This window comes from Pseudorasbora parva, chromosome 12, assembly GCF_024679245.1.
Source record: "Pseudorasbora parva isolate DD20220531a chromosome 12, ASM2467924v1, whole genome shotgun sequence".
Lineage (NCBI taxonomy): Eukaryota > Metazoa > Chordata > Actinopteri > Cypriniformes > Gobionidae > Pseudorasbora > Pseudorasbora parva.
This window is the reverse complement of record NC_090183.1, coordinates 29,693,341-29,710,463: the sequence shown is the minus strand read 5'-3', so window position 1 is coordinate 29,710,463 and position 17,123 is coordinate 29,693,341. Positions and strand designations below refer to the sequence as shown.

Sequence of the window (17,123 nt, the reverse complement as noted above, 5' to 3'; positions counted from 1 at the left end):
ATATTTGCCATTACTTATTGGAGGTTCCAGTACTTTTCTGAGGTTGACATGCATATATCGTAATGCCCCCGCACAAACCACACATTTCGCACTGCATTTTGCAGGTTTTGCAATGACATGTAAATTCTGATGCAAGTTCAAGAGATTTAGGCTACATCTTGAATTTGTTAATTCTTGCAGTTTATAGCTCACATGCTTTACATTGAGATATATCAAGCTGATTCTTGACTTTAACTAATTTTATGGTTAAAAACTGCATGGTTACTCTTTATCTGAGGTCTCAAAGACATGGTGTCTTGTGAGTTTCAATTATTCAATTCTTTCTTTCTTTCTTTCTTTCTTTCTTTCTTTCTTTCTTTCTTTCTTTCTTATTATTCAATTATTCAATTCTTTCTTTCTTTCTTTCTTTCTTTCTTTCTTTCTTTCTTTCTTTCTTTCTTTCTTTCTTTCTTTCTTTTCTATTTTTTTAATTCTATATTAAAATAAATAAATAAATAGGTATTGAACCCTGTTTCAAATTTGACTGTGGTGCGTGTAAACCTAAGAATTAGAATATTCTATTCTATTCAAGGCTTAGTAATGTCAACATTGGTGTTTTACCTGTTTATTGTGCTATTTTGTGTACTTCCAGCTACTTTCGTTTTTAAATGATGATTTGGTTTTGTAGGTAAGTTTAGATGTCACAAACATGTCACAAACAATTTATTTGAATATATTTCAAATAAATTATTCAGTTGACATATTTTACTTAGAAATTTTAAAAAAAGTTTCTATAAATGTAAAAAAAACAACAAACAAAAAAACATAGTAAATGGTCCAAATATTACTAACCCTTAATACTCTTGACTCAGAAGATATTTAAAAAAAATATAATATTAAAAAAATAAAAAAAATGTATTCTTGCCATCAGATTGACCCACAAATACAAATGTTAATACTTTTCTACAATCTTCTTTTTATGATTACATAAAAATCACCTTTCAAAGTGCAGGCTTTGTGGTAAAACAGGGTTAAACGCCTCAATAAGATCATTTTAACTAGGTGCACGACACGATTTTAAAGGCAAAATTGGACGTTTTGAATGCTGCAAATACTTCAGAAGAACAAAACAGGGGCCCCTGGGACCCCAGTCTCAACATTACAGGATTAACTCCAAATCCAGCTGCTCTGCAGAATCCATGACGGTGTTTGGATGGCGCGCCTCCTGCTTTTCACTCCTATTGTGATGCTCCGGCTCACACACTCGCTCGCTCGCACACTCACTTTACTCAGCGCCAACAGCCAAAGAAACTAATGCTGCCCGCTTTAACAGCTTTTGAGTTTTTAAAACTATGCCTTGATGCAACTTCGTAACCCTGCTGGAGTTCGGAAAGTGGGAGAAGTGAAAAGGGAAAGTTGGGAAGTAATCAGTGAAGTTTTTTGCTTTCCCCGTGCAGGAGCGCATCGAGCCGTAATGGCGAGTCGTGCGCGGACAGGATCTCGATTCTCTCTCGCGGCGTGGAGCACACACTCCCGATCATACTGGAATAACCTGGAGCTTTCAAAGTGGAGCCTAGTCGCCCTGTGTGTGTTTGTTTGTGGTGGATTTTGTGGTGCGGATAGTGAGTTTTCGATCCTGGAAGAGGCTCAAGTTTTGGCAGTGCAGATGAAGAAGCTGTCTACTCAGGAGCTGGGTGTTCTCACCATGCAGGTAATAACATTTTAAAACTTCAGCTTGTGTCTTTTAATGCACGTTTGCAAATGAATAGCCAGTCTGTAATCTCGGTTTGGTCTAAATCTTGAATAAGTTGTAATATAAAGTGCTCGTTAGAGTTTGCACTTTCTACTATTGTGCATTTCAACACCTTTATGCTTATTTGCATGGTTTGAATTGTTTGTACAATGTAAATGCAGTTCATTTTCAGAGTTTTTCGAACATTTAAAATCATGTTGACAGTTCTCACAATTGCAGTTTATTGATTGACTGTTTTCAGTCTTGTGTGCACTCATCATTTATGATATAAATGCAAAAACAGCATTTAAAAGCATTGTTTACTTTCTCCGTGTACATTTTTCCTCATCAGAAACATCTGCAGTAAGCCCATTTATCCAGTCAATATATGGACATATCTGCATTTTATTAACCGACAATGTGTACATTTATTTCACTGACCTTTATTAATGCGGGGTGTTGTTGTGTGCTTTGGGTAATTTTCATTGGGCAAATATGTTGTATATAAAAATATCTAAACGTGTTATTTTTGTAAAGATAGCTCAATATGCACAACAATGATTTGGCGCCACCAAAATCAGGCAAATTACGTGTACACCACAGTGTGAGAAATTCATGGCAATTTCACACTAATTATGTTTTATGTTCTAACCCTCTACCGTAAAGTTTCAAGCTCGACATAAGGATATTAAAAAGCATAAACATATTAATTTAGCTTTTAGACTATGAATTACGAAAACAATTAAAAAGTGTGTTTTCGCAACAAATGGCAAATTTGTTGTGGCGCTGTGATGTTTTGGTGTAAACGCGCGCGCACAGAGGTGGGCAGTAGGGGGCCAGATCCAAATGGCCTTTCATCTGTGGCATACCATACTGCTGTCATAGCTCCTCCTTTTTTCTTTGTCACACTCAGATGTTAATTCTCTCTCTCTCTCTCTCTCTCTCTCTCTCTCTCTCTCTCTCTCTCTCTCTCTCTCTCTCTCTCTCTCTCTCTCTCTCTCTCTCTCTCTCTCTCTCTCTCTCTCTCTCTCTCTCTCTCTCTCTCTCTCACACACTCACACACTCACACACACACACACACACACACACACACACACACACACACACTTTTTCCCTCTTACTCTCTGCTCCCTTTGGGCTTATAGTTGGTTGTAAATCAAATGAATGAATTACTCATGCAGGCACATTTACAAATTGGCAGCCTCCACCGAATATCTGTTGTTGAGATCAATTTTTCTTCTCTTGCATTGAGCCGTGCATTAAGTTAGTCATTTCCCACAAACTAGCCTATCTGCTTCCAGTTTAAATATTGCAGTGCCCGTAAAAACATATCTGGCCATGTGTATTCTGTCACACCTGCATCGTAGCTTCGATTCAAGTCCCACCCCAGTTTTTGATGATGTATTTTTGTTTATGAATGAGATTCATTTTGTTTGACAAATCAAAATGTCACTATTTAATATGATATGCTATATGATTTTTGTCAGTGTTTATCTTTCATGCTTCACAAGTAATGACCAGTTACATTAAAAAAATGTTTAGGTTGTTGTTTAATATTTTTTATGCCTTAACAAACAGTCTTATTTAAGCTGTCAGTTCCTAATTTAAGATGGGTTGCTCACATAAATACTCAATACCACCTGTTAAGTGTACTGAGTGCTGTAAAAAACATTTCAGCTTGTGTATATTTGCTTTTTTATTCGTCTGAGCTCGCTGTTTGTCCATCAGACTGGTGGCTTTGGTTTAAGTTGAGGCTATTTGAACTGAGGCCTCCTAATTGAGTAATGATGGTACTTCTGAATCAGTGTGTGTAAAAAGTAATAGAGATGGGTTAGAGGATTGATTATCCAGACTTGGCTGGCGCTTGTTATATCCTTTTTTCAGTGTCCTGTCCTCCCAAATCAATGAACATCGTCAGTATAACTAATAGCTGACTGTCGTTCGTGATAAGATTGTAGTGAAAATTGTGCTGTGGTCATAGGAATATCCAAAACCTTTTAGGTATTGGATTGGCTTATACTGCATTCCTGGCATCTTCATATCACAGTGACGTTTGTAGATCTAGATTTCTCCTCTACAGACTGATCTAGAAAGGAACCAGTCTTTGTGCTAGATTCATCAATGGAAATTAGTCCTGGCTTGAAAGATATTTCATAGTCTCTGGGTGGGATGATCTCTGATGAAATAGCCCATTGAGACAGAGTCATTGCAAATAGCCCATCCAGTTAACGACAGTCCATCCATCAGCTCACGGCCACTGGGGCCCCTTCAAAGAGGTCCAATATGATGGGCCACCCCCTCCTCGCTGCCTAACTGGTCACACATCTACAAGTTCTTTAGCTAATTCAGTTACAGTAGATGAGTGTGTAACAGTAGGTTGTTGGTGAGGCCAAGGCTTTTCTGCCATGCTCAATTAGCTCTGGAGTATTTGTTGTGTTGACTGTCCACTACGCTGTGACTGTGACCTTTGGAACTGTTCCCTGCTTAACTGCACATGCTCGTCTGGGGGGAACAGCCACTGGTCTTGGTCAGGAGAACCATGACCTGCCATTAGCTTCTGAGGATTGTGTAGACTTCGTTTTCTTTGAAATTGGTTGAAGATTATCGACGACTCAACGTTGGTCTTATAGTAGTACTTTGGCAGTACCATGGTGCACAGTGGATTATCAGAAGGTATTACTCAGGTAATACCTCATGAAACTAACTTTCATATGGTTTTTGCATGGTACTTTAAATAATACAATGGAATTATTGTATTATACTTCTGTTTTTGGTATCTCTTCTAAAACAACAAAAACATGCTAACCCTATGCTTTAATTGGGATCAGACTTTTTCTGACAAATAAAATGTTCTTTATCAAAAAGGTTCACTGTGTAATATTTAAGTAGATATGTTGACAAAAATTCAATATAATATACATAACTGTTTTCAGTGGTGTATAAAGACCTTACGTAATGAGCCATTTCTACCTGCATACACCGTGGGTCCCCCACAATGAAATCGCCATTTTGTGCCGCCATGTTTTTACAGTAGCCCTAAATGGATAAACTTTTCTACAGAGCTTTAACTACTCTCTGCTGTCTCAGACGACATCTTTGTCCTATGTTGGCCACCGTAGCTTCTCTATGTGCTTTGAAAGGGAGGGGTGGGCGGTTGTAATTAACATTTACACAGTGCACCTTTAAAGCTGCAGTCTGAAACTTTTTGCACTTAAAGGGTTAGTTCACCCAAAAATGAAAATGATTTCATTAAAGGTAGGATAGGTAGGAATTGGTTAAAAAACTTTTTTTTTCCAAACTTGTTTAAACTTTCTTTTAGGGCTGGACAATAATTCAATATCAATATATATCGCGATATAATTTTTTTCAATAACGGTGATATGATTTTTAAACACATTTCCGATATTTCGATATGACTGACGTTCAGGGCGCATGCCATCAGAAAGAGCAGAACACGATTGGCTTCTTGCGTGATGACGTACACCACGGACACGCAGCCAGCCAGTGCTCAGCAGTAGTAGGCTGATAGATCCAACGCGGCACGTTTTAGCTACAAAGAGTTTCCCTGACCGCAACACAAATGTGACTGAACGAGCTTCCACAAGTATAGGAGAAATAAATAGTTGATAAGAGAAGAAAGACTAACTTTCTTTAGTGGCGTGGAAGTGGTTCGTCTATCTAAAGCACTATTCGCACGGGATTAGTATTATCTAGGGACCTCTGTGATTGAGAAATGACTCCTCCACATCTGAGTTTTGCGTGGCGCATTCGCACGGGATAAGCAAAGCCTGTGATTTTACTCGAATTTACTGACTTCTCCCGGATATGATGTCGTCTTCGTTATAGATAGCTGTATGAAATCATAAACAGGCATCGATATCGTTTTGATTATTTTACAGTAGCCTAATAAATAAATATAATTTCGTTCAGTTAGCGAACAGACGCCATGAACTGAGCTCAGACCAGCGGCAGGAATCAGATTTCATTTATCACGAGTAGGAAGCTGACAATATACGGCGGAAGATTCAGTTTCAAAACTAAATGTAAAAGCGCCTATTTAAACAAGATTGTCATTGTACTATACTGTTCTGTTATGTTTTTCATTCAGAACAGTATTGATGTTAATATTAAACACACCATTCAATCAGATTACTCTCAAATTGATACTCATTCTAAAGTGAAAGTATAATCCGTGTGGGCGCGGCTGCACGGGAATTAACGGTGCGCATTATGAATGCAGACTTTGTTCTTCGTGAAAGATAAAGATAGAAATGCTCACAGGGAGAAAAAAAGCTTGCAAAAAGTATATACAATCCGCCTAATCCTGGCCAAATCACAGAGATGTCGATTCGCACGGGACTAATGTTATCACAGGACCTCGGTGTTCGGCGAAATATGGTAGGTAGGCTAATTTGCGGGGGAATTTTTACTTTACAAATTACAGACATGGCCGATTCGCACGGGATTAAGATCACAGACATTCTCTGCAATTATTACAAATCACCAGAGGTCCCCAGATAATACGAATCCCGTGCAAATGGGGCTGATATTAAACTTGTGCCGGAGAGGTGCCGACTAGGGGTGTAACAATACATCGACATAGATGCATCAATCTAATGTCTAATAATACGATGCCAAGCGTTAAAAATAATCCATGTACATATTTGGGTAAGAGGCAAGTGGCACATTTGTTTTAATACTTTCCACATTTGCACACAATGTCATGTATTAACACCAATGCGTTCATTCTCATTTAAATTACCTTTCAAAGCTTGTGAAAGACGGTCAGACATGGCTTCACGAAAATGTATCATTTTCTCCTGTTTAAAGCCTTGCAAAAAGCAGCGTGCACTCATCTCAAACAGGGCACAAATAGGCCACTGAATTGAGTCTTATTTTATTTATTTTTTTGTGCATCAGTAGATAAAGGTATAGTTTTGCATAAAAGGAGAATATAGCGCTATGAATCGTTCTTCAGTGAAATTTAAAACTTAAAAGAAAATGCTCAATAAACTGCGTCTGCGAAGTGAGAGTCTTGTTTATTTGATGGTGATTTCTTGTTCGTATAAAGGCTAAATACAAATAAAAGGTGAACATTAATTTATTTGTACCGTTTTTATTTCTAAAATTTTATATAGTTTTATAGGAGGAGGTTTCATAGACTTGGCAAATTAATTTGTCAGAAGTTTGTAGGTACAGAAATCCTTTGTGGCAGTTCTTGGTAGTTTTTCTAAAGCTTTTATATAGTTCATATCGATATCGAAATTATATCGTATCGACCAAAATTAAGAAATATATCGTGATATAAATTTTGGCCATATCGTCCAGCCCTACTTTCTTTATATATCAATACGTAATTAAAATGTAAGTACTCTGAAAAAGAAAGTATAAAAATTAAGTGTCTGTAGACCTCTCATGACTGTTTTAAAGACAGCTCATTATTTTCATTCACTCCACCTTCTGGGCTCTTTCCAAAGCCACGCCCCCAAAATACATGAACGCGCTACACCGACCGCTCAGCTGGAAGGCGCTTTGTTTACCCGAGACGAGCAGTGTGCATGTAGTGACATCATGTCAGAATCACATGTAATAAAACATCTAACTTTATCAGTATGAATATAAACAAATAATATGTCTTTTAGTACTCACTATCAAGCTAGAATGGTAAAGTTTAAAATATATTTTTGTTTGATTTGGTAACGAGCTAGTTATATTTACAAGGCAAAGAAAACGGGTAGCATCTGTTTTTTTCAATAACATCAGTTATATTGTAATGAAGATGAATTTTGTGTAAGATTCATAACATATACAGTGTTTTGCATGTAAGAGTTTCCATGATGAAAGCTTTGTTGATTAGTAGTAGCTAAAGCTAACTTAGCTCTTAAAAAAAGTTCCTGGATGCGTTGTACTAGCTTTTACACATGCATTTTGTTATCTAAAGTTGAATTTTGCCAAATTCAACACAACAGCAAGCAACTTGAGCTAAGCATATTGAGTATTTATCATCTCTACTAATGGCTAAGTGTATAACATTGTAACTTTATGCTAAGTAATGTTATGTCTATATTAGGCAGCTTCATGTGCTCTTGATATATGCTTCATGAAAACATAAACCAAAAAAATGTATAATCAAAATGAAAGATAGCAGAAATAAAGCCAGCAATGAGTCGTTTTTCAGGTCCCTCAGTTCTCACCATCGTTGAAAAGCCACGCAGATATTTACTCGCGTTTGATTTCTTTGTTTATCCAAAGACTTTTTGTGCATTGCCTTTACTCATATTGTCTTCCTTTTTTTGCATTGTTTGCCTTCGCTGACTGTAAAACCCTGCAATGTGAGTTTTAAATGCTCTTTCTCTGCCATTATTTTGCCTAGGTTTCTTGCCTCCTGAACTGCTCAAATCAAACGAGTGCGCGCATGTGGGGAGATCCTGTAGCGAAAGCGGTGGTCGCCATGGTAGCGAGAGAGTGACAGTCGCCCAAGCCAATCATTTGTTTCGCCCCGAACGAAAATAATGAGCGGTGTTTATTGCAGATTAAAAAGTCTAGAGTCACTCGGTTTTTATACTCTCCTTTTCAGAGTACTTACATTTTAATTATGTATTGACATATAAAGAAAGTTTAAACAAATTTGGACAAAAGTGTTTTAGATCAGTCTGTCCTACCCTACCTTTAATTACTCACCCTAATATGCATGGATCTTGCGGAAGAACACATGCAGCCGGATCTACTTCTCTCTGTTTATGTCTATGGCGAGTCACGCAGGGACTGTGCTCCTCCGCACCACTACTAAACACTTATTATAAGTGCACCATAATGATTCGGGGTAAGACAAAAACACGGTTTGGAAAATGAATGAATGTTGTACATTCTCATTATCTAATTATCTTTAACACCAAAAGTGTTATGAATAGCAGCTTTAATTACATATTATGAAAAAATACTGCCAGTGAAATTTGTTGAATTTAAAAGTTTGTGGTCGCTAATAATTTATAATGTTTTTGAAATAAGTCTCTTATGCTCACCAATGCTGTGTGTTGTTTGTTTTTTTTCAGAAGGACAGTAAAACATTAATTTAGTGAAATTATTTCCATGTAAGATAATTGTTTTAAAAATTTTAATATATGATATTGAAATACATTTTATTCATGTGATGGCAAAGCTGAAATTTCAGCTTATGCTGAATTGTGCTCAAAAACATTTTTATATTATCAATGTTGAAAATGTGCAGCTTAATATTTTTGTGGAAACTATTTCAAATGTTAATCTGTGGTAACATTATTATGATCTTTACTGTCACTTTCTGAATGCAATGCATTCTTGGTGAATAGAAGTGAACCCCAAACCTTTCAATGTGTATATAAATAACAGGAATAAAGGGTAAAAAATCTTCAAAAATATAATTTTAAACACTTGACCATATTCTTAGAAATGTACTTTTTGTATGTAGATTGAATGATTTTTAAAAAACCTTTTTACAATTTTGAAGATAAGTTAAACAATGTGGCGTAAAGTAAAAATAAATGTTTTTCTTGTTAATACATGCAAATGTACACATCAATTATTAATCATAAAATATTCATAAATGTCCTTCATTAGGCTTTTGGGTAGTCACATCTAGGCATGTGCCGATATCAATTTTTCATGTTGCGATTAATTGATGAAGTTTTATCACGATATACGATATTATCACGATATTGAAATAAGTTGCAAAAAAAAAAGTGTTGCCATAGCATAACAGCTTTAAGAACTATTTTTGTAAGAACAAACATAACTGAATGTTTAAATACAATAATGCACCAAAATATATACAGCTCTGGAAAAAATTAAGAGACCCCTCATTGAGAAATCAATGTTATGTGGTCTCTTGATATTTTTCAGAGCTGTAGAAGTACAATTTTCAAACAGATTAAATTGCAAAAAAATTGGGCTATAAAGAGCAACAAGTAGGCTTACAAATTACAATAAGGTCTCATTATTTAATGCATTCACTAAGATTGAGCAAAAGCTACATTTGGTACAGAAAGTATAATGTTTTTGGTAATGTTGGTTAAGAAATACTGATCATTGTTAGTTTTATCTTAGGTCCATTAACAAAGTTATTTTGATTTTAATGTTATTAAACAGTAACTAAGAAATTAACATAGAATGATTCATTCTTTATAAGTATTTTTCATTGTCAGTTTGGTAATAATGAATTAACATGTTAACTAATGAAGTTGTATGTCTCAAAGTTTTACTGAACAATAACAGAACGTTCTAATTATTAGGGCATGTTGTAGTCCAGATTAAAACATAAAAATGTTTAAGTTTGAAAATAAATAGCCTATTAAGTATTTGGTGCTTGATGAACAACATTGAGATTACAAAAACTAATGGATGTTTTAAAAACTACACGCGTTTTTTGTTTGTTTGCGGGGTTCCCGGGGTAACAGCCGCATTCTGCAGTTCATCAGCGCCCTCTGCTGTCACTGAGCGGCACTTCAGCAGCGCGTCTCCTTCACCGGTTCAGTCATGTGCAAACGCACGTTGGGCTTGTTTATATCTGAGCGCATGTCCCTTTGACGCAGAATACAGCGGTGTTGAGCATTTATACGGTTGATTGGCAAAGTATTCTTGAATGCATTATAAAAAAAATTATAAATTGTTAATAAATTATTATTTACGATATTTTAAAGTGCCCACGATAACAATATCGTGCATATTCATTATCGTGATAAATCGCATTATCGAAAATCGGCACATGTCTAGTCACATCACATGACATTTTACAATCTTCATTATGATAGGACAGTTTTAGAGTAATAGTGTGTTGCTTGTGTGTTTAGGTCTTTGAGTTCCCTGTTCACTCTCAGGCACAGAAATTCATAGTCTAATGTCACTTTCTCCAGACTCCTAAAGTGTTTCGCGTTTTTGTAGCACTAGCAGTCATTGCGTTAAAAGTGATTCCTGCTTTCCTCCTCCAGCTGTTTGATTCCAATTAGTGACGACGGCAGCAGAAGAGCCGCTCTCTCGGTTTCTCTGTACACATGTTGCCCTGTTTTTTCCCCATATCTTTTCTGCTTTATGTTTCACTCCATTGTCCCTGTCCTTTTGTCCCCTCACCGATTTTCAGTATCCCGTTGAAACCACTCCCAGACTCAAGTTAACAATTTAAAGGGAGCGTTCCTTGCCGTCCATCGCAGCAAAACATTTGTATGCTTTTAATTGGGCTTTCGGTGAGGAGAAAAAAGGCCACCCCTGCAGTCCTTTCGTCGGGTATCACCATGGTAAAGCAAACCTCGGCGAAGCCATTGTGGCGTAGTTTTCATTCACTCGAAACTTCACTGAGAGGGCTTCTCATTGCACGGCTAGGATGCGCCTGTTGTTGAACGACCTAGTTAGAAAGTCTGCTGTGTGGAAGCTTTTGAGAGGAGGTCTTTCATTCACAATCTCCCAGAGGCAAATCCCCCACCCTTTCTCTTGGAGAAGAGCCTGCCTTCTGTAGGGCCTTTATTTACCAGGAGCTGTAATTAACCGGCCTTATTTAATCAGTTTGGGCTCTTTCTCTCACACACACGTAGGGAAGAATAGAAGCTTCATGGGAACTGGCCTTTGTGCAGCGCTCAAAAGGTTCTTTCAGTAAGTTCCTACAGGGTCGACCTGGGATGGGACATCGGGCCTTATCACAGAGTCTTCAATAGGGAGGTCTTCACACACCCTACCCTATCCCATGGGGGATGGGGATGGGAGACCAGGGGCCCCACTGCGCTCTCAGAAGTGTGTCTGTGTTGGTGTTTGTTGGACGACTATGCAGGGTGGCTTGGTGCTTGTTCTCTCTTCAACCTTTATGTTTTTTGGGACTGTGATCTCCTTCCCCCTCTCCTCTGATACGGCCTCACATTCACTGAGAGAGACGAGAAGGGCCCTTACCGCATTCGCACCAGACGTTTTTTCTTTTTAAACTGACGGCCCCTATCCCCAGGCTCTAGACCATCCCGATAACCTTGTTGTTGTTGTTTGTCTTTTGAATAAACAGAGAAACTTATAGCATTGAAGAGTTGGTTATCATTTAAGGATCTACATTGATATTTAACATTAGATTTTAAACTGTTCAAATAATTTGTGTTGTATTTGTTTGTGCTATGCTTGTAGTTTGCGTTAGTTCTTATTTTATTATTTAAAATAATGTTTGTTAGTCAGGCTAGAAGTTTTTTTATAGAATTGGAATCAAGAATTTCGACATTTAAAATTTTGGTAATAGCATATTCATCATTAGCATACAAAGTTGCATGGGTCAACAACAAAAACAAGACTTTTTTGTGTGTGGCAGGGTCAGTAAAAAATAAATCAGCAAATATCATTCGCATTTATTCAATTAACATATTCTTGCATTTCTTGAGCTAAAAAGCATCCGATTTTGGATTGACGGGAGGGTGAATGTTTCTTTGGGTTTAAGGAATATTTTTATTGCATATTTTAATTGTATTTTGTGTATCTATTTCTTTGTGTTATTCATATTCAGTGTGTTCGAGTACAAATTATAAGTCGGTAAATTCTTTCAGTCCTGAGCAAAAAAAACACATTCAAAACACATTTTGATTCGATTTGTAAAAAAGTTGTTGTAACTCAGTTTTAGTTTTCGTCAGCTTTTATCTTCACTTTTAAAGGCTGTTGATGTAATCTTGGAGTAGTTTTCCCTGGTCCTTATTGATTTTTAAGAGAATGTGCATTATGAATGGATTGCTTTTTTTTCTTTAGGGTTTCCAGAGACTCATGTATTATGTTTATAAGGAGTTATTTTGATAGGCAGTGTCTGAAGCAGGAATGTTTCAGTGTGGGAGGAGTAGGTGGGGGTCTGAACAGCCCTGAAATGACAGGGTGAGGAGGACAATGTCTATGCAGCCAAACCCATTCACTGTGAGTGAGTGAGTAAATGAACTCTACTTCATTAATCCTGAAAACTGATTCCATTCAAACCTGCTATTACCATCCAGCTCTATCTTTTTTTCCCTTTTTTTTCTAAGCTGTTCGGAATATTAAAGTGCTCACCTAACAGACATTGTGGAAATCGATTATTTTACTTCATATGCTTCTGAGAAGTGGCCCTATGCCAGACCTTGTTTTATTAGTTCTAGGAAGCGCCTTTAATATATAAACCGAAATGTTCTGTCTTTTGAGAAATTTTGGCAAAACTAGTTTTTTTTCCATCACAGAGGAAGGAGCTCAGATAAAAGAAGGATGCGTTTAGAGATTAAGGGAGGGAGGATGAGAGAGCACCCACTGTGTTTGATCAGGGGTCACTCCCTGATTTAGAGATTAAAGAGGGTCCATAAATACAGAGGTCAGTAGTTTGCATCCCATCCAGACCCCTTCATCTGATAACCTTTGAGATAAGAGGGTAGGTGTGAATTCCTCTTTGTGTCACTTGGGGCACATTTCCTTTTTATTCATGAGAGGCATAATATGGTTAGACCTGTGTCTCTATTAACGTTTTATGCTTGACCTTTTTTTTCACTTGCGGTTTTGCTTAATATTTAAGTCCTAAATAACAGCACGTTAAGACACATGTCAGCATGCAGAAATTAGTAATACATTAGTAATAAAAGGTACAGCAATATCAGTACCATTATAATAGTTATTTATTTATTTTATAAACATGTTTTATTTTTATTTAATTTTCATGAAAAACGTTTGAGCTTTCTTCTTTCTGAGAATTTGTTTACATTCAGATTAACTTTGCCTTCATCTCATCCTCTTTTACAGTTAATTTGAATAAAGTTTAACCCTTAAGCGCATACCTCGGGTCTTTAGGGACCCGGGAAATCATTCACTACCTTCCTTCTCAATCATTTTTTAAATGTTAGACAATAAGCTTCTTAGTTTTCCATGGTCAGTTCATTATAGACAGTATAACAAGCACAATAGTCCCTGTTTTCTTATCGATCTTTTTTGTGGAAGTTGTTTGCTAAGGACGTGAGGTATGTAAGAGTATATTTTTTCTGCACAACAATAAATTAATCTTTGATGCCTGAATAAGTGCAATTCACCTTTATTCCACAACATGGCAATGTCTGATACACGATGAAGTGACTCAGTTACCGCAGGCAGAAAACAAAAGAATAGGAAGTTTCATCAGCAAAACTTGAAATTTCTCTGTGATTTACTAAAGAGCAAATACTGAACACAATCAAATATTAGTGTCACTTGATTGGTCATGTGGTGAAGAAGCTGTCAGCAATCAAAATATTGATTTTGAAGATGTTGAAAATGTTTGATGTTGTGAATATAAGCCAGACATTCAATATGGGAAATCTGTCATCTGATGATGACATTGATGATGGTATAAAACATCTGCTCAAACTGAACTCTTGCTTTATTTTATTCTTCTGTAATTGTTACTAATATCAGGAGAGTTTTATATTATCACAACAGGTAGAGATCATAGACTGTAAAAAAAAGTTTTCATGTTGTCATGAAAGGCAAAATTAGCTGTGTAGATCAGAACCACAATTTGTACCAGGCTTTAAACATGTTTTTTTTTTTGCTGTAAAGTTGGCTCAATGAGATTCTGCTCCCGTCTGGAGCCTGCCCCTAGTAGCCAGTCGATGAATTGCAGTTAAAGTTGCTTCCGTATTGGCTTTAACAGAAACTTGGGGAGGTTGCCGCTTGGTAGAGATGCATCTGTGTTCGATATAGATCCGAGTCGCTAAAGACCCAAATAAGGTAGTAATGATTGTTCATGCATTTAACAGTATTATTTAATCAGTAATCTTTAGCAGACTGAAAGAAGGCTTCATGAATATCCATCTAAACTGAATTCATGTCCATGTTTCATATTTTGATTCCTTAAAGGTCCCGTTCTTCGCGTGTTTTTGAAGCTTTGATTATGTTTACAGTGTGCAATATAACATGAGTTCATGTTTCGCGTGTAAAAAAACAGTATTTTTCACACAATTTACTTATCTGAACACCGCTGTTTCCTCTGTCCTAAAAACAGCCTGATGATTTCCTTGTTCTATGAAGTCCCTCCTTCAGAAACACGTAACGAGTTCTGATTGGGCCAGCGCTTCCCGTGTTGTGATTGGACAGCAGCTTAGCGCGCTTTGCCCGGAAAGGTCCCGTCTCTTACCATAACAGGGAGATGCAAGCGCTGAATGCGCGCTCTTCTCCACGTGGGAGACCAACAAGACCACGCCCCCTATTTTGCGTGTTCTTGTGGGCGGAGGGTTAGTCAACAAACGGTTCTAGTGACGTCATTCCTGCAAGGAAGTGCAGGGGTGTAGTCCAAACTGTGTAGGCCGTTCACTGTAGGCTTTGAAAGGGAACTTCTGTTAAATAAAATATCTTGCTTGGCATTGAACTTTGAGCTTAATAATTATACAGGTATTTATGCTCTAACAGCAACATTACACACTAACTAAAGTTTGAAAGATGGAATCGCGAATAACGGGACCTTTAATTAACTAGTAGCATTTAAGATTTTTTTATTTTTCTTATTTTAATATTTCATTTTAATTTTATTTTCAGTATTTACCATTTTTTGGCCAAACGATACATCAAAATAACGATCACTGTATTTGTATCAACTAGAATTTTCATTTATCCGAACGTTCCTCGCTCTCTGGTAAGTTGCGATAAGCTCTAATAAGTGCTGTATTAAACGTCCAGCCATCAAAAAAAGTTAAAAATTATCAAGATAAATTAGCAGACCTTACTGACTAGTCACCGATTGACTAGTTGGTTGTCTTTTTTGGTACTTTTAATGTTAGTGTACAGGTAGTTCTAACCTCATTTATTCCATTTTTAAAGATTGGCACCCTATCTCCAAGTCTCACCACCCAAGATGAAGAAGGAAATGACCTAAGATAGTGTCTGAACTTTGAATCTCTCTCTCGGAGTGTGTACTTTGAAAGATAAAAAGAACCTTGACTCTGAGGCAGTGAGGCCACTAATTGGCCGACATAAAGGAGCGTTCCTGCTTTGAATGTGCGATAGGAAAAGGAGGAAAGCTGCTAGAGCAACAAGCAGCAGCTGTGTTTTGCTATGACTGTCTCGAGCTGGGCTGCTGCTTGCCAAGGACAGTTATTTTATCTACTCAGACTGACTGGTAAGGCAACACCTGCGTTAGCACAGCAGATGAACTTGGGTGTTAGGCACGAGAGTACATTTCCCCTCCATGATATGTAAACATGAAAAAGGAATCAAAAATCATTTTTATTGGCCACGACACCCAAGTTGCTGCTTAACGTTTGTGTGCGTGGACTTTATTAAACTGTTTGTGGACTATTTACGAGCACTTCTAAAGTAATTCTTCTGTTTATTGATTCATGTTCCCTTGAGACTCCATAGAGATGTTGCAGTGTGGTCTCAGATAAACTGCCCTTGTTTAGTGATTGCTTTAGCAGTTGGATTTTACTAGGTGTCTGTGCCTGAGAGAGAAAGAAGAGAGAAAGCTTGTGGGAGAGAAAGAGAATATGTTTGTGCTTGATGTATGCATGTGCACTTCTCAAATCGTGCCCAGCAGCGGCCCGCTTGGCACTCGTGATGGTGTGTGTGTGTGTGTGTGTGTGTGTGAACTGGTCCAGTGCCAGCGTCTCTTTTACAGGAGTCTTGGGGACAGCGCTTTAGGCCTCTGGTGTCTGCTGAAAGGAAGACTGTGTGTAATGAACAGTTTGCAGCAGAGCACTGTGGGAATGCAGGTGTCTGGATGGAGGCACTTTTAGTAATGTCCATTGGGCTCTGCATGCACGCTCACTCTGCTGAAAGGCTTTATGTGGAGTTATTTACAGTTTCTGGTTTTTTTTCTTTTTGCAGTAATGTGGTACTGTAGTATTGCAAGTGGTTTTCCTGATATCTATACACACACTACCATTTAAAGGACTGCGGTCAGTTATTTATTTAGACTATTAACTTAGACTTTCATTATAAATGCTGTTCTTTTAAACGTTCAGTTGAGTTCTTAAAAATGTCTCATTTATAACACAAATATTAAGCAGCTGTTAAGCAAGTTAAGGTTTGACAACATTAATATTGAAATGTTACTTAAAAACCAAATCAGCATATTATAATTTGTTTCTGAAGGATCATGTGGCATTGAAGACTGGAGTGATGATTCAGAAAATTCAGGAATAAATTACATTTTACTTAAAACTGAAACAGTTATTTTTGACACTAATATTATTTAGCAACTGATATTTCTACGTTTCCCAACTACACGTGCGATGTGACAAGTAAACAACGCGAGATCACGTGCGTCAGACTGGAGTTCTCGCGCGAGACTTGGAATTGTCATTAAAAGTGATAAACTGCACAAAGTTTGCTTCAAATTGTGTGCGCGCTGATTTTTGGAGAAAAAGAAAAAAAGATTATGGTGGAAGAAATTGTTGGAGAGACAGAGGGAGCCAGGATTGTGTTCTGCAAAGACAGTTTGAGG

General features: G+C 37.2%; 1 protein-coding gene across 1 annotated transcript in view; it reads left to right on the top strand.

Annotated features, from left to right (window-relative positions):
- The first annotated feature begins 1,228 nt into the window (after nt 1-1,228).
- cachd1 (cache domain containing 1) overlaps nt 1,229-17,123 on the top strand; it is a 99,646-nt gene continuing 83,751 nt past the window's right edge. The window contains exon 1 of the mRNA XM_067459809.1: nt 1,229-1,690. Coding sequence (XP_067315910.1) covers nt 1,340-1,690 — 351 coding nt within the window. The 5' untranslated portion in view covers nt 1,229-1,339. The remainder of the gene's footprint in view (nt 1,691-17,123) is intronic.